At 55.4% G+C, this 17,851-nt stretch overlaps 2 protein-coding genes across 2 annotated transcripts in view; both read right to left on the bottom strand.

Annotated features, from left to right (window-relative positions):
* Nucleotides 1-2,657: 2,657 nt before the first annotated feature.
* Nucleotides 2,658-3,080, bottom strand: QRFP (pyroglutamylated RFamide peptide). Its single transcript, XM_050926191.1, has one exon. The coding sequence runs from the start codon at nt 3,078-3,080 to the stop codon at nt 2,658-2,660; it is 423 nt and encodes a 140-aa protein (XP_050782148.1).
* Nucleotides 3,081-11,321: 8,241 nt separating this feature from the next.
* Nucleotides 11,322-17,851, bottom strand: part of FIBCD1 (fibrinogen C domain containing 1) — a 32,525-nt gene continuing 25,995 nt past the window's right edge. The window contains exons 5-7 of the mRNA XM_050926147.1: nt 16,700-16,796; nt 14,016-14,195; nt 11,322-13,246 (exon numbers count right to left, since the gene is read on the bottom strand). Coding sequence (XP_050782104.1) covers nt 12,987-13,246; nt 14,016-14,195; nt 16,700-16,796 — 537 coding nt within the window. The 3' untranslated portion in view covers nt 11,322-12,986. The remainder of the gene's footprint in view (nt 13,247-14,015; nt 14,196-16,699; nt 16,797-17,851) is intronic.

Genomic DNA, 17,851 nt, shown 5'->3' with positions numbered 1-17,851 from the left:
CAGCTCCTGGCCAGCGTGTGGCGCATCACAGCCATGCAGGTGGCTCTTTCCTTCCTGCTGAAGATGACAATGCACCTGTTGCCCCCACAGGATGCCTAAAACCGAGCTCGGACACACTTAGGTCTGCTCCCCTCACCAGGTCAGTGAGATGAAAGCCTCTGGCTTGTAAGAAGTTGCCCTAATGGCAGGTAGTTTTGTCCCTTTATAATAATCTTCTTGTACAAACATTTGCATACAGTCCCCTGTTCAAGCCACTAGACCCTGCTTCCCTCCCAGAGCTGGGAAACCCCTCGGAGTCCTGGCTCCCAGCCCCTGCTCTAATCACTCCACTTCACTTCCTCTCCGAGAGCGGGGAAAACTGCTCTTCCCTGTCAAGCGTCACTGCTGCAGAGTGATGGGTTTTCACTGACGAAACACAAGGTTCTAAGGGAATATTTAATGCTACCAACTGTCGCTGAGCCTTGTGTAAAAACGCTGCTGTCCCCCAGCAGCTCTGCATAAAATTGATGAGTGGATATTTATTGAGGATTTGAACATTCACAAAGGAGAAAGAGAGCAGGGTTGCCATAGTAACATCGATAACAGCTCCCCAGCTCCGCTGTTCAATCAGACTGGTGCATGCATGTTCTCTGAACTCGTGGCCTGTCGTGGGATGGGATTTGAGAAACATTTAGAAATGCACTTTTGGTCTATCTGGCTCCTTTCCCCCGGTTGAGTCCGTTTTGGCTTGGACATGCTGAATGCTGCTTGCAATGAGAGCTCAGTTACAGCGCTGAAAGGTGAGGAAAGGAAAAACGCCCTGCCTTGCCTCTCCCCCAAATAGCAGCTGCCGTCCAAGTTAATCCTGAGGGTGAGCTGGGTGTGGGTAATGTGCATGCTGTACTGGGCGAGGTGGGAGGTTCTGCACTCTCATCTCTGTAAATACAGAATAGCTCCCTTGCAAATCCAGTTTTACATCAGTGTAAATGAAACTGGAATCGGAGCCACTTGTCTAGCCAGAGCAACCTGCACTGAGCCACCTCTTGTAGCCATACCCAGGTCTCTGGTAACCCACCGGACATATTCTTCTGCCGTTTCTCCACTAGGCGAGCAATTTGTGCTGGCCTCTGCAGGAGGTGCTGGTTTTGAGAGGGCTGCCTGCATGACGTGCGTTACAAGGCCCTTTTTTGGAGCCTGGCTTTTCAGCCAAGTCTTGACGTGCTCTCTGCTTTCGTGGGTGCAGTTCAGCACCTACAAATAATTCCTGCTACTTTTTGTGTGCCTGCGGTGAAATATTAGCAGACTTTAACCCCTTAGCACCTGCAAGCCAGGTAGTCAGACCTCTAATTATTCATATTTGTGCCCGCCATTGGTGGCGGGCACAGAAAAGCATGCACAGTAGGTTGCAGTTACAAAACTCCGTCTGCAAAAAGCAGAGGCCAGTGCTGAGAATCAGGCTCACTCTGCAGGGCCCTGCCGACACTGTATTTTATTATTTGCTAAGCACTCCTAGTGGTGAAGCTTCGCTAGTGGTAGAGTTGGCGGCAATGCCAGTGTGCACTAGCCACTGGCATCTCCGCCACAGTGTCCCGGGGGTAGATGACGCTGTGCTTAAATGTTTACCAGCAAGCAAGTTGCACTGGGGGCTCCCCGCACTTAGCCAGCACTGGGAGCGTTGAACCCCGTATCGGCAAGGCCCAAGCGGTTAAAGCGGGAACAATTCAGCAGCAAGGCCAAGATCTGGGTTTGCTCTGCAACGCGATGGTCCATCAGCTGGTCCCGCATCAATGTGCTAGCAGTTAACAAAGGCTGCCCTGGTCGGATTTGGGAGACAGCAATGCTCGGGATGCAGCCGCTGCAGGACAGGAGCAGTTCTGGCCCCTAACCGATGGCCGGCAAGGCCTACTCGCTGGGATTTTGAAGGCTGACAGTTGATTGGGCCATTTTGCCTGGTCCTGGTTTGCACGCAGAAGCAATCCCGTTGTAAATGGCATCTTGATGCTGAACAGAATTTGCTGCCGGAGGGAGTTTGTGTTCATGAGAGAGAGAGAGCAGGAACTTTTAGAGCTGTGCACCATACTCAGTGAGACCTATTCCTCATTCACAGCCATATTCTGGATGTCAGCTCCAGGCCATCCCTATGGAGACTGTCAGCACTTTGATTATCCCCCTATAATCATTCAGTCTATCTACTGTAACTTACAAGCATGGCAGCGCAGGGTCTGCCGATTCTTATTCATAGCAGCGCACGCCTCTCAATGCACTGACAGGACAGCCGGAGACTGCTCAGAACAACGGGGGACAGCGTGAACGCTGCTCGGCCCACGGTCGCTTTTAGTGAGCTCCAGCAAAGGCAGCACAATGTGCTGGGGTTTTAAGTCCATCTTTTATAAACACCCGCCCTCCTTTTCTTCCCCAGCCCCACAGCCCCCGATCAGGGGCCTGGCCTAGCAGGGACATTGACAGTGAGGTGGGGATGTGAAATCTGGGACAGAGATGGAGAAAGCCTGGTACCAAAAAATAGCAACCTCCCCCAGCCCTCTTCTCCAAGGGAAACTAGCTGACAGGGTCGAAAAGAATGAGACCTGGAGCACTTCTTTGGCTGGAGATGGCAGGAGTTGGGAAGGGCGGAGTAAAGGGTAATATCCCCCTGGGGTGACTCAGTCAAGTCCAGTCCTTCATCTTCTGCCAAAGCGGAAGCTGAATCCCCCTTTCTTCCTGTTGTAGCCATTGAGCTCCTCCGCCAGGTTCCCCAGGGTGCCACTGCGCTTCTCGCCGTCCCCCTGCAGGAAACGAACCCCTTCGCCGTTCTCTGCCCGGCTCTCCTGCCTCCCAAACCTGAACCTGAAGCCTGCCCTCTCCTTGACAAAGCCCTGGAGCTCCTTGGCCACACTGAACAGGGAGCTGAGGTCTTCGACTCTCCGCCGCCGCAGCACTTCCCTCCACAGGCCGCTCTGAGAGGTGTCGTCTGCCCGTCCCTGCCAGCTTGTCTCAAACCGGAGTCCATCCCCTGGCTCTCCCGTCTCCCTTCTGTCGTCAGGAGGGACGCAGCTTCCCAAGCTCAAGAGGAGGAGACAGGACAAGGAGTAAGGAGCCTTCATCTGGGTGGTGGGAATGGAAAAGAACAAGGGGGCGTGCGCCGGTAAGTGAACCTCTCCCCAGATATCAGCATCTCCTCTGAAAGCAGCCACAGCTTACTGAGGATCCCAGTGCAGAACCACCCCCATGATCAGCCAGCCACTCCCTGCGCAGGGTGGGAGAGAAGCAGCACCCGAGAGTCCAGCAGGGAGGTTCTCCACAGCAGCTGGGACTGCTCTGTCTGAGCCGAGACGCCTGCCTGTCTATTTTGGCACCCAGCAGAGCAGGAGCTGGCACAACAGTCCCTAGGGGCCTATTTGAAATCTTTCCCAGCATCCAATGGCTCGTGCTGGAAGTTGGCCCTGCTTCAAAGAGCCACTCGATGGGGTCTGGGGTCGGATGTGTGAGGGGCGTCTCTTTAATGAGCTGACTGCCTCACTGGCCTGGTGCCCTTCTCTGTGACACTCGCATTGTCTCTAGGGGCTTTGGTCTCTCTGGGTATTGACTACGCTAAAGCCGAGAGTGACGGAGGTAGAGCAGAGCCCGAGCTGCAGGGTCCGCACTGCTGTTTTGAGCACCCTCGCTCGAGCCCTGCTAGGGTGGGTCTGTGTTCCCAGGAGGCTCTCACTCAGCTGCAGTGCAGACGTATAAATTCAAATCCTGCTGCACTCGCCTGGTTTGCAGCGTGGGAAGAGCACAGCTCTGCCTGGGCGAGGGTTGACTGAATGAAGGCCGTTACCCTTTCATTAGAATGATGGGATCTCAAGTTGTGTGCTCCTCCCAGGGGCACTGCAAGGAAAGCTTAAGTGCACTCACCTGAACAATCCTCCGCTTTCTACTAAACAGCACAGCACCTGCTAATGGCATTCAGTAAAGATGCTCGATGTCACTTTTGATGGGGCTCCGAAGCCCCCTGCTGATATGGAGGCAGCATGTTCTAGTGATCAAAGCAGGGAACTGTGCCATATGTACAGGAGAGAGCAGGAGACTGAGGTGGCATTCTTACATCTACCACTGTGTGACTTTGGACAAGTCACGTGATAGCTCTGTGCCTCAGTTTCCCTCTCTGTAAAGGGGAGGGTGAGAGTTGGTCTAAGGGGGAAGACGTCTTCCCAGGAAATCCTTTCAATTAAAGTCCCTGCACCCAGAGCCAGGTGAGGAAGCTATGGCTGTCTAGAGCTCTGTCACGTGGGCGGGTGGCCCATCTCCTTTACAGGTGGGCATCCGTGCCACAGAGCCCAGGCTCTGCTGGGCCATGGAGGCTGAACTCCCATGTCTGCCTCTGTGCTGCTTCCCCCAGGACTGTCAGGTGGCAGGGGCAGGGGGGTGAGGAACAGCCCTGGGCTGTGGCAAACCCAGCCGGCAGCAAGAGGCCATGCCCACTCCTCGCTGAGTGTTGCAACTTCAGAACACTTAAAATCAGACCCCCAGGACGCGGAAATAACTGTGCCCAGGAGCTGCTGGGGGGAGACAAGCGGAGGAGGGCTCCGGGGGCACAAGGCTTTCCCAGCTCCTCATTCACGCCCTGGGCTCTGGCCCTTGGGTACTGTCAGCCGCTTGCAAAGGGGCTCACCAGGCTGCCAGGTGTTGATGTAAAGGCTGGACTGGCTTGGAAACCTCCCCCCTCCTTCTTAGTGACTCCACAGCTGGCCTAAGAGCACCTCGGCCGAGGGCCCTGAGGAGCTGTACCTAGAGGGTACGTGGAGCTCTCTGCTCTTCAGCCAACCCAGTGCCACAGACGAGAGCCCCTCTGGCCTGGTCCTGGGAGCGTGCAGCTCCCTCACTGGCTCCAGAGAGAGTGGAGGCTGCTCAGAGCCCCCGGGGCCTGCGGCGGGAAGAGCATCTCGTGGAGCAAGTCATTTCCCCAGTGGCAGATCCTGCTTACCTTGCTCTCTCTGCTTGGCGGCCAGTCTGTGCGGTGCTGCACTGGAGACCAGGCTGCTGGGCTTTGCCTCCTTTAAATAAGCTGCAGCGTTAATGACCAAGTTCTGCCGGCTCGCCGGGTTTATGGCTGCACATTCCAGAGGCTGGGATCCCATTGGGAAGCCGGGTGGAGATGGAGAGCGGGACTGCTGACTGATTGGGCCTGTCTGAGCAGCCACAATGCGAGCAGTGAGTTGGCTCTGATTAGGGTCCTTAATGCACTCTTTTGAGCTGCGACCTCATTTGGACAGAGCAGCCCTGGGAACCGCGACGTTAACTAGTTCTGAGTCACCCTCAGTGACAGCAAAGGCAACAGGCAGCCCTGCCTGTTGGAGTTCCTGGCCTGTGTTCAGGGATCTATGAGTTACTCCTGGATTGTGCCTGCCTGCTTGACGAGTTCTTGTCGCCATCTCTCCGAAGGGTCTGCTGCAGGCTCCAGGTGTGCATGAACCGTGCGATACACCTGAAACTACATCCACAAATGGCAAGAGAGATCCCTTCAACTGCTGTCCAGCTGGGACGCCCACTGGCCACCCATCTGGAAAAGCCCCCATGGCTAGTCGGACCTCCTGTGCCCAGATGGCAAACCAACTCTGCTATGCCAAGGAAGAGAGGATTCCAGATCAAGGGACAGTCCATTCCTACGTCATGGCTGGGCTAAGGCATGGGCAGTGAAGCATCTCTGCAAGGGATTCGTGGGTTCAAATCACCATAAGGTATTGCACCTGGAGAGCCTTCTGGAGCACAGGGTGATGTGTGTCCAGCCACGAGCCGCCCCGAGGCGAGCAAGCCAGCTGGGTTCTGCACCAGTTGACGTTTCCAAGTGGCCTTCAGTGGTGGCCTCATGGAGAGCATCAGTGAGGAGGGGTCTTGCCAAGTGGAGATGGACAAAAGGGCTCATGGTCACTGCTGGTCTCTGGACACCCCGAAGCAGCAGGGGGTCTAAGAAGGACCCCTGGGATTGCAGTGCTGGGACTGAAGGTGCTGGGTGGCATCGGTTGTTGAGACCCTCTGCCTGGCCCCCCAGTCCACCCCTGCTCCATGAGCACAAACTTTTCTCATTGACATTCCTCCCTGGCCAACTTTTCTGGGAATCATCCCTGCCACGAGCCCAAAGAATTGTCCGAGTCCCTCCCTTCACTCATCTCCCCTTCCCCCCACTCTAGCCAGTGTCAAATGCAGGACACTCAGCCACAGCACCCACCCCAGCTGGGAAGGGCTGGGAAGATGCTATTCTGCATTGGCTCCAAAGCTCCGCTGCAGGGAAAGGCCTGGCCTATGTCTGCTGGGCATGATTTGTGCCCACCCAGCCTCTCTGCTAGCCTGGCAAGGCTGCTGTTGAATGGGCATTGCCCCTCAGTGTGCGATATCCCCTTGTGCCCTTGGCCCACAGCTCGAGGGGGGGGGTAACAGGAGCAGGGAGGTGGCTGCGCTCTTTGGCAGCATGGGGTGTTTCCTGCATGTCACACCTGCCTCAGCCAAGAAAGCCTGGACGGGGTTTGTATTTCTGGCACTGATTTTACTTTCCCCCAAGCCCATGGTGCAGGCTAGGGTTTACCAACCACTCCTCTGGCCCTTTGTCTTCTGGCAGCATGGCCTAGTGGAACAAATGTGAGCCTAGGACCCAGGAACCCCTGAGCTTTGTTCCTACTTCTGCCACTGACTCTCTTGGCAGGTCACTTACTCTGTGCCTCAGTTTCCCCATCTGTAGAACAGAGATGTTAACACTGACCTGTGACCCGGAGGGGCTAAGAGACCCAGCTCGTTCCTGTGAAGGGCTTGGAAATCCACCCGGATGAGGGTTAAACATAAGAGCCATATCAAATTTGGAGCCAGACCCTCAGCTACAGTAAATCAGCAAAGCTCCATTGACTTCCTCAGCGCTCTGCTGCTGTACACTGGGTGAGGAGCTGTTCCTTTAAGACCCTACACGTAGAAATGATCTGGGCTTTTATATTTAGAAAAGCAAATATTCTCATTTAACCTCTGCGGTGAAGCTGCTCCTCTCTCAGAGCGGCTGCCAAGGTGCAGCAGAGGGGTTCCCAGCAAGTTCAACGGCGGGAAAGGCTGCTGTCCATCAAAGCGCTGCCGTCCATCAAAGCGCTGCCAGGACACCAGTAATTAGTCCTCGTTTTCTTAAAGTGAAGCCACTTCCTCCTGCCAGCATGGTGAATTCTGATGGAGGCTGGCGCCGGTGTGGAGAGCCGGGTGGCGAGAGCCAGCACACGGAAAAGGAGCACGCAAGGGCCATGTAGGGAAAACCCTTCCGGGGCGTTAGTTGGGGTAATTCAAAGTTGTTGGCAGTGGAGAGATACCTGGGCCCGTCCTTCTCTGGGGTTGGCATGAAAGGGAGGCAGGCAGCAGCACCGCAGAACCATTTCTCTTTAAAGCCAGCAGTGCTTCCTGCCCGGAGCTGTTCTGGGCATTGAGATGCTCCCAGCGCTGACAGCCCCACAGAAATAACCAAGGCTGGGCAGGGAGGTTCGAGTGGAGGTGGATGGAGACCCAGACACAGGGCAGACGGAGTGATGAATGAGTTCCTTTTATTAAGGAGTTTTAGAAAGTCCACATGTACAGCGTTTGACACCAATCACACATGAGCTAGACTTCATTGTACTGCTAAACAACACGACCTGCCCGCTAGCTCAGACCTGAACAGACATTGTTGTGGCCCGAGCTCCGCCATGGGGGCAAGGGGCTGGCTATGTGAAGCCCAGATCAGGAAACTGCTTTGAGCCCTTCTCCCCAGGTCCCCCGCCCCAGATCCTCAAAGGGCAGGCACGGGTGGGGCACCTGCCTAGAAACACATCCTTGTCCTCTGGCTGCCCAGGTCGGTGAAGTTAGGCCGGCACCCTGCAGCATGGAAAACCTGTCCAAAGGCCGTCAGCTGGAGAGAGGGGCTGCCAGCTGCCCCAGCCCTGCGTGACTGATGGGCCAGGAGCCAAAGGCAGCAATCCAACAAGCATCGGTTAAAGGGGCTCCCATCTAACCTGAGCCCTATTACTGGCCCCTTGGTCAGTGTGGGCCATGCACTGCTCCAGCCCAGCCTTCCTATGCTGCAGGGCTGGAGGCTGCACAGGTGGGGGCCCGACCCATAGGAAGCTCCTTGGAGGAGCATTGCATGCACTGCAGTGCCCACCATCTGCCTCCTTCTCCCAGCACCTGGCGTCTGGCTGCAATTGTCCTGCCCTTCCCGCACCCCACCCCCTTCCTGCTTCTTTCCAGGGCAGGTGTCATCGTAGACAGGTTTTAGTCTGATGCCAGGCTGCAGGTTGATCCATGCACTCTTAGAGCTAATCCCTGGAAATCCTGGGGCCTCGGATTGTATTAAATACCTTTCATGCAATTCAAAACAAACTCATTAAGGAGTCCTGGGTGACACAGGGCTAGTTACACAAAGTGCCCAGTGCCTGACAGCACACAACTTTCACCCTCCCCGACCCCCAGGAACAATGGCCCCGGCAGGAAACCCGGGAAACCAACACACTTCTTTTCCCCACTGAGCAAAGTTCCTTGAGTGCTACCATGTTCCTAGGCTGGTGGCTGGCTGGGCACCCTGGGTCTGTAGCCAGGAGTTCCCATCTGTCCTGAAGGCAAAGGCTATAAAACTATTTACAGTTTGTTCCAGTGAACTAAAAAACAAACCAACTGAGAAACGTTCACAGGATTCCCCTCCACCAGGACCGCTCTGCTCCCTGGCAATGCTTGGCCTCCCCTCTCCAGCAGGTAGTTGAGGTCAAGGTGGAAGCATACATAACCCTTAGGTAGGTAGCTTAGGTCTAAAAGCCGACATCAGATCTGAACTGATATGTTGCTTAATGAATCTAACCCAGCCAGTGTGCAGCACTGTACAGCAAGTGTATAGCTAGGTTTGGAAGGATTAGCTTGTGTATCTGTAAATGCCAATTTCACTGCACCCGCACAAACCCAGGAGAAACTGTTTCCAGTCGTGATCATTGAAATTTACAGATATATAAAGTAGAACTTCTTAGGGTTGAAGGATCTTTGTGTATTTTGATGTGCGATGTTGACAGCTTGTGTTTTAATGGTGGTGAAGTTTTAACTTTTTTTGAATCTCAACATCTGTCATACAATAATTGTCTAACCATCCCCTCCAGATAATTTCCCATAACTGTGGACATTTCAATTGATCATCTAAAACAGATCTTAAAAATAACCCTTGATCTCAGCCGTCAACGTTCTAAAGCAATGAAAATTGAATTTTACCAAGCTTCTGTCCGGTGCAGGCTGGATGGAAGGAAAAGACGTATTTTAAAGCTGGTGGGTTTCACAGCAACAGAGGGGCTACTGAATTGAGGCAGCCTGACCCAGACAGGCCTCAGATGTTCAGTATGGACACCTGGACTCCACCAGAGGGAAAACCACAATAATCCCAAATGTGTAATGCACGTGCCCCCGCCAACACACACCACTCAAGAAAATCACCTCACTGTGAAAAAACTTTCCCCAAATGCTCCCTGTTCGTCCACATACAGATTTACAGAGAACTTTTCTTTTAGTGTGGAGAGAAGCATAAATCTCTAATCCACCACTGCTGCTTGTACGGCTGCAGGATCCTACAGCCCGAAACACACGTAATCACTTTGCCTCAGCCCCTCATCTGTACAGTGGGCATAGACTGAGCTTTCCTTCCCCTCACCCACTGTCTGTCTGGTCTAGATTGTGAGCTCATCAGGACAGAGACACTTACCATGTGTCAGCGCAGCACCTGGTGCAACATGGCCTCAATCGACTGCAGTAGACACAGTGAACAATAATGTCGTGAATTTCACTATCCTTCCAATTATGTTTCTTTCCTCCTGCTCTCCCCAAGTCCAGCACAAAGTGCTCTGAGCCTGGGCTGTGTATCCTTTGAATCCTTTTGTCCAGCAACCAACCAGGGTAATTTGCAGAGGGTCTATGGGCATTTTTTCTCAAGGACTATTTAAAAAACAAACAAACCTCTCCTGTGGCTGGCCCCTGTGACTTTCAAAGGCCAAAAGCAACCCTCTGCCCTTCTGAAATCTCTCTCTGCCCCAAGGATGGAGCAGAAGGCAGCCCCAGCAGAGGTAACGAAATGCCCCATGCTTTAGTAAGCTTAAGAAGAACTCTGATTTGGATGCCTCCTTTACATCCCTAATCCCCCTTTAAATCAAGCTGTTTTATTGCCTACAGGAGTGTCCTGCAAAGAAGAATCAGCTTCCCTTGGGCTGGTCTTTTTAGAGGGCACCAGATCCCACACCTGGTTCTGTTTAAATCCGACAGATCGCTGCTCAGGTAACTGCCGACCAGTGGCAGAAGAGGAGTGAAAAGAACACAGCCAGGAAATGTCAATGCCAGAGAATCAGCCTGGCCCGTAAAGTGGTGGGAGGGAAACGCAAAGGCGTGTGAAGTCAGAACAAGGAAAGCACAAAACTTTGCACTGCTCTTGTACATGATGCTGCCAAGTGCCACCAGCAGGGGGCGCGGGCACCACTGAGTTGCAGGGCTGGTGTCTCCAGATCGTGATGCCACACAAACTGGACGGCTTTGAGCATTTTTGTGTGGTTTGGCATTAAACAAAATCCAAATGAGTTCCTGATTGAGACACCTGTCGCCAGCGTGCTCGGGTCTGGCACTAAGGGGGTTGGGGTGGGGGGCGGCATCCTTCACACGCACCATTCAACCCTTTTACACCCCAGCGTTCAGCAGCACGTCCCACTATTAGAGAGTCCAGCACAGACAGAATATAGCCCAATTGTCTCCCGTTTCCTGCAGAGCAGATCAGGATGGAGCTCTGCTGTGCTGGCAGGCCTCTGCTCCATCCTCAGCATCTCAGTCAGGAGCAGGCACGTTCCCATTTCCCCCGTCCCCTCTTTCGCTGCAAGCAGCTGGATGTCTACCTGCACCGTGGCTTCTGCAGAGTGCTACCAAGAAAGCAAGGCCCTGAGTGCTGGGGGATTGGGCCTGGAGAAACCTGAGCATTGATTCTGCTGCTGACCATCTGGCTTGACGCTGAACAGCTTGGGCTGTGAAGTGCCCCCTTGACAAGGGAGCCAGAGAATTGGCTGTGACTTATGCGCTCTGCCCAATGGCTCCTCTCAATCCTCTTTGTGCTTCCCTGTCCTCCGTGATGTCCCAGAGGATGAGGATTCTTGGAGTCCCTCTGTCACACGGCTCGCTGCCTGGTCTGGTCAGCCTGAAGCCCCGGCTGCTGTGATGGGGCCATGACACAGTTAGCCATGCCTCACAGGTATTACGCCTGACTCAGGGTGTTGGGGGGGTTGCAAAACCTTCATGGGGTTTGAAGAAATGAAAGGCTTGAATATCTGCACGTGCATAAGCCAGAGCAAGGTTCCTGGGGGCTGGAAATGGAGGCCAGCTCTCTGTCCTCTGCACCGAGGGGACAGGGGCAGGGATTCCCCCGTGGAGAACCAGCTGTTCTTTCCTGCAGCCAGCCTCTGAAGGAGCTGGGGGAAGGTCACAGCTACCATAGAGCTAAGGTCACGTTTCCACAAAGGGGGTCTGGGTTTGCCCCCTTCCGAGTGAGTTTGGTTGGCAAAGAGACTCCATTAAACATATCCCCTAAGGGTCGCCTGGGAGCTTCAGCTGGCTACCTGCTTGGAGCCCTCCCACCTCCAAAGCTGCAGTTGTGAGCTTTGCCCCACCACCTTGGCCAACACAGCTGCCATGGGGCAGTGCCAATCATCCCTTCTGAGGGGTCCAGCCAATACTCTCTGGGTGTCTAAACCCTAGGGCTGTGTGGTGTGCAATGCCAAGCGTGCCCACGTGGCATGTAGTGATACAGCGAGCCCCATAAGGCAGCCATGGGGCTGGGAGAGCTGGTGGACTGTTTGGGGTCACCTCCATCTCAGTTCCAAGGTTGAATTACTGTGTCCCCCCCCATGCCTGGATGGCAGACTGTGGGAGGGTGGTAAAGTCGTTGCTGGGCATGGGAACGTCACAGGGTGAGAGGCTGCAGCTGGTGAGCAGCAGCAGAAACTGGATTTGGGATGTGGGGCTGTTTTGAATGGGAGGGGGAATTGCTCATAAATCCAAAGGCACACCTGGGCTAAACCCCAGCAGGAAGCAGGGCCAGGTGTTGTATCCTCCCCTGCCCTGGACAGATGCAACCCTTCTCCCTGCTGGAGAGCAGGCATCCGGTCACCAGTGGAGCTTTGGAGCCAGAGAGCGAGTGGCTGGTGGGGAGGAGACAACTCCAGTGACCCAGGGTGGGTACGAAGAACTGTGCAGGATCTGCACTGTCCCCTTTCTGCAGCCTTTGTGTGTCATCTGCTGAGCCCCCTGGGGCTGCATTCTGTACATGGCACCTTTCCAGCTGGGGCACCTGCCAGCCCAGCCCTCTAGATGTGCTCGGAGCCCAGGGAATCAACATGGGGTGGTGTTTCCTATGGGGCCAGCTGGTATTGTGTGCAGGGGCTGGGAGTCGGGCCTCCTGGGTTCTGTTCTCACCATGGCTTCCCCCTTCTCGGTGCCTGCTGTACCCCCTTGGCAAAGCCCATCAAGAACTACAGGCCAGCCGCTGCCTCCTGGGACTGTCACTAACTTCTCAGTCGCCTCGCGGCGGGTTGATTCTCTCCACTCCCTGCGGGGGCTTTACCAAGGGATTTTCACCTGCCGCCTCACTGGAGCTGCCATGTAATAAGAAGCCAAGGCCCAGCAGGCTGATGCCCCTCCCCACCCCTAAGCACACCTGAGCCCAGGGCTTGCTGCAAGGGGGGAGGCCAAACGCAGGTGGGCTGACTCCACCGCCGGGGGGCACGTGTCCTTGGAGGCGCTCGGAGCAAGGAGGCGGCAGTGACCGCCTCTCCCCTGAGATGCACCCTCGGGGGATGAGCCACCCCTCCCCTGGCAGGGGGCTCCCGCTGGGCCCCCGTCCTGGTGCTAAGCGGTGCATTATCAGAGGAGCTTTTCACCCTGACTGCCCCCTGACTCACGGACAAGACAACACTGAGCTGTGGGGGAGGGGGAAGAAGAGGGGGCAGGGGAGGGGTTGCGCCGTTAGGCTAATTCTCCTCTCTGATGGGCCGGGTCTTCATCTCAGTGAATTTGAGGGAGTACTGCCAGCCGGTCCAGGAGGACCACTCGACGCCGTCGGCATAGGAGCTGTGGTGCCCCTTGAGGTACTGCCCGTTGAGGTTGGAGGTGTGGCAGTTGCGGTACCACCAGGCTCCATGGTAGAAGGCGGCGCAGTTGTTCTCCGAATGGTCGTTGTCCAGGTCTTTGGTGGTGAACTTCATGCCGTTGTGCTTCAGGAAAGAGTCTCCTGCCCGGGGAGGGGAGAGCGTCTGTCAGCAAAGTGCCTGCAGTCGCTGCTGGGCCCCGCTCGCCCCCCTGGGCCTGCTTTTCAGCCTCCTGCATCCCCTAGATTCAGCCTCAAGCCAGCTTCCCTTGTTTAACGGCTACGCAGGTGAGCGGGCGCAGGTCAGGCCTCAGCTTTGATTTCGGCTGCTTGTCTAGAGGCTCCAGGCAAAGCCGTAGTTAGCACCAGCGCAGTGAGCGGCTCTGGTGCAAACAGCAGCTTGGAGCGGCTTTGCCTCTCTGCCCTCTGGGTCTGCCCTGGCGACAGAGACCTTGGAGGTCAGGGACGCGAGAGAGAGACGGGCTGAGCAGACCCAGGAGCAACAAGCTGTGCAAACTCCCTTTATTGCTCCAGTCCTGCAAATGCACCTCAGGTCCCACCCGTAGCTCCCCCTGCTAGTCCACTTTTAGGCTCCCAAATGCTTTGCTGATGTACCTCACTCCTGACCCACAGCTTCCCTCCACCCTCACCCCACGCGCTATCCCAAGCCTCCCTATGGCTGGCTTTCCTCCCTGTAGCAATATGGAATGAATGGCAAAGGTGGGGGGTCATTAAAGGCACAAGGCCGTGGGGCTCAGCCCAGCGACAGCAGGGATGGGTCTGGCTGCAGCCGGCTCTGACACAGCCCCACAGAAACAAGGCCTCATCTCCCCTTCCCACCCCGTTTTCCCCGGGAGATCTGCTCTGGGTGGGGTGAGGACCGGGGAGTGACCCTTGAGCAGCACAGCCCGACCTGCTGTCCCGGAGTAGTCAGCGATGGTGAGTGGGTAGCCATCCTCCTCCGGGTCCACGGAGAACAGGCCCACGCCGAAGGTGCCGTACTGGGCGAAGGCCGTGCCATTGTCAAAGTCCTCCAGGTCGATGCGCAGCTCATAGCTGGCCTGCGTGGTCAGGGCGTGGAGCCGCGCCAGCCCTGTGGTGGCAAAGCAGGAGAGTCAGTCGTGGGCACAGGCACCTGGCTCACCACAGAGCTGAGGTGAGTAATGAATGCTGGGCAGATAGCAGAACGGGGGGACCCTCCTGAAAGGGGAGATGGGGAGGAGGACGGGGGAAGAGGGGGCAAACGGAGTCCCCCAAACAGGCAGCTCCTTATCTCCACAGACAAGGCATCCTTCATCCAGCTGAGTTCAACCTGTCAGGTTAGCGATCCACCACAGCTAACAGTCCCTACAGGGGTGGAGAAAGATGGGGCTCCTGGCTTGGGGAGCAGATCCTCTCTCCCGGACACACAGGCACATGTGGGGAGCTCTGCAGCCCGTTTGCTCACTGACTAACGAAGAGGGTATTTAATTCAGTGTCTCAGGAGCAGTCAGTGGCAATAAGTGACACTTCCCAAAGTGAGTCCAGGTCTCTTTCAGTTCTCTCCCTTCCTCTCCTTGGCCTGTTTCCCAGGATTAGAGGCCACGCTCACCCTGGGGAGCAGAGTGCGCGCTGCGGAGGGTCTAGTAGCACCTGCTGAGTTCCACCACCCATGCCCTGGGGTGGGGAGAGGGGCCCCCACACCGCACCTCCTGGCATCAGCCGCTGAGCCAGAGCTTGTCCCAGAGAGAGCACTCAGCATGGACTGCAGCAGGGAGCTGTGCCCGCAGGAGCTGGGGAGGCAGGCACGCCTCAGGGGTCACCCTTACATGTCACTGAGCAATAATCCTTTGGACATTTCACTCCTAGGAGTGGGGGGAGGAGGGGAAGGGTCTTTAAAGACAACCCAGAGCTGCGTTAGCAGGAGCTGGTTTTAAAAGATCAAACAATTGGAATTGTATTGGGAGACTTGACATCTTCCTGTCAGCCAATGGCGACTCTGCCTCCTCATCTTCTCCCCACCCCAAGCCTCGCTCTGCTGTTCAGAAAAGGAGGCCAGGCGCCTCCTTTCCACAGCCCAAGTGTGGCCCTTGGCTTGTTTGCTGCCGATTCCCTCCCACCTGAACCTCCTCTGCCTGCCCCTTCTCTCCTGACCCAGGTGTCCCGCCCCAGCCCTTCACTGATCAGCTGCTATTAACCCCCCAGCCAGCCAGCCACACACAGAGCAAGCCCCTTTAACAGGCACAAACACACTTTAATTAGCAGCTCCTCCCGCAGAGGGGAGCCCTCAGATATAGGGTGACCAGACAGCTAATGTGAAAAATCGGGACCGAGGGTCGGGGGTAATAGGAGCCTATATAAGAAAAAGACCCCAAAATTGGGACCGTCCCTATAAAATCAGGACATCTGGTCACCCTACTCAGATAGCACCCCTGGCCCTAACAAGATTCAGAAGCGTGCACGGACACACACAAATACACGGCCCTGAGCCCCACTGCACAGCAGCCACCCTGTTCTTCATTCGCATCAGGATGCTAACCATGCCTGGGTGCCCGTGTGGCAGGGATGGCTAGTAAGGGGCTAGGTTGAGCGTGCTGGTTGCTAAGCAGCTCGCCTCGCCCTTTTGAGGCTTCTGGCATCCATTTCCTCAGTCTCAGGGAGAGCCAAAGAGCCCCAGAGGCCTCCGCTGGGCTTATTTCCTTTCTCCTGCGCCCCCGCTGCCTGGCAGTGCAGTAGGCATGGGGAGTGAGATCCCTGCAATGCTATCTTACCTCCAGGCTCCCTGGATGCCGGCTGCGAGCTCCCTGGGCAATACCAGCGCCTCGGCACAGAGCACAGGGCCAGTCCGTTTGACAGGGGCTCTTGCAGGATGTAGGGGGTGGTACTACCTGCAGGGGTTGGCTTTTCTTGTCTCTGCTGGGCCATAACCTAGAGTCTCTGGCAATGCCCCCAGGGGGCCAAACTCTGCCCCACCCCAAGGTAATGCTGTGACTTCGATAGTTACCCCAGGGATGGATTTGGCTCTGAGTTTTTTAGGACGGCTTTCTGTGTTGGAGTTGGACTTGCTTGACTGTGTCCTAGGCCCTGTACTGCTAATGAGGATTCTCCTATACCTCAAGAGGCTTCAGGAGTAGGAGGCTCTGCTGAGCGGATTAATGACAGCCATACGGCGCTGGCCACAAGGTATCTAACCACCTTGCACAGCATCCGAGTGTCTCCAGCTCCCCACTCCCCTCCCCACCCCACCTTCATATCTGCAGAAAGGGGAGTGGGCTGCTATTAGCCGCAATACACCCACTCCTGCTGTCTCCAGACTGGGCCCCAGCCCTGTCCCAGGTCCCTGCCATTGCCCAGAGGAACCGTGTGTTTTCCCTCTCCCCCAGTGCTCTCTAGCACAGTGGATCCCAGTGGGTCCAGCCCACATGTGCAACCCCCATTCCCCTCCCCAGTTGCTGGTTTGATTCATTGAAGGACTTTTCTGTTCTTCTCCCTAGATAAAATACCATAGACAAGAAAAGCAACCCCCACCCCTCTCCCCTCAACATGCCAAGGAGAATTTAAAAGGACCCTAGGCTGATGGTTTTGCTAGCCCCTGTGCAGTGGGCTGGAGCGGCATACCTAGCCAGTGCTCTCCCGTCAGCTTCCCAAATCCATCCCGGTATGCTTCCCATCCACGGAAAAAATTCACCGAGCCATCCTCCCGCCTCTGGAAAACCTGGGGAAACAAAAGGCACAGATGGGGATGGATTTAGGAGCAGGGGACAGCCTGGGGTGCTGGGCTTGGGGGGCACCAGGCTCGGGGTGCTGTTAGCTATTTAAAAGTGTAATAAACGGAAGGGAGGATGCCGAAGACGCTCTTCGCTTGGGGTGCCATTGGGTCTAAGGCCGGCCCTGGGCGCAGCAACTGGGATGGGAGAGTTCTGAGTCCGTCCCCACTGCCAGAAATTCCTGTGAGGAGCCAGGCGTCCCACTGCCTTTTCCATGGCGTGGCTCTTGCCAGAACCGTCTCGCTCCAGGAGTGCTTTATCAGACCTGGGTGCAAATCAAACCCTGGCCACTTGCTAATTAAGTGGGAACCATGGAGTGCAAGGGGACGTGCCATGTCAGCTCAGAGCAAGGAACTCACTTGCTGTCTTGCCCAGAATGCCAACCTTTATTGGTGTCTGAACCCCCCTGGGTTAATGTCAATAAAAATGGGTCCTTCTGCCTGTATAATGATGCCACGCAGGGGAGGACACAGAAGCATCAGTTTGCAATACCACAGCCAGTGCCCGTTGCTGAGTGACTGCATGATCAGTGGCTGGCCTGTTACTTGTATCATGTAGACCCAGCCACAATCAGGGTCCCCTGTGCTACACACACACACACACACACACACACACACACACACACACACACACACACACACACACACACACACACACACACACACACACACACACACACACACACACACACACACACACACACACTGTCCCCGCCCTGAAAAACTTACATGCTAAGTAGACATGACAGCCAAAGGTGGAGGGAAGGGCAAATTTCATTATTCTCATATTACAGGTGGGGAACTGGGGCACCGAGAGATCAAGTGAGTTGCCAAAGGTCACATAGCAAGTCTGTGGTACAGCCAGGAATTGAAATCATGTCTCCTGAGCATCAACTACACACTGGTCAGGTAAGTCCTGCAGAGCTGCTTTATTTTGCTCCCGTAAATGGATCTGCAATTAAGTGTTCGGGTAAATCCAACTCTTAAGCATTCATCACCAGCAG

Source organism: Gopherus flavomarginatus, chromosome 17 (genome assembly GCF_025201925.1).
Source record: "Gopherus flavomarginatus isolate rGopFla2 chromosome 17, rGopFla2.mat.asm, whole genome shotgun sequence".
Taxonomy (NCBI): Eukaryota; Metazoa; Chordata; order Testudines; family Testudinidae; genus Gopherus; species Gopherus flavomarginatus.
This window is presented reverse-complemented; position numbering and strand designations above follow the sequence as displayed.

Coding starts and splice junctions, on each gene's coding strand:
- QRFP (XM_050926191.1), bottom strand. CDS start 3,080: ATGAAGGCTCCTTACTCCTTGTCCTGTCTCCTCCTCTTGAGCTTGGGA.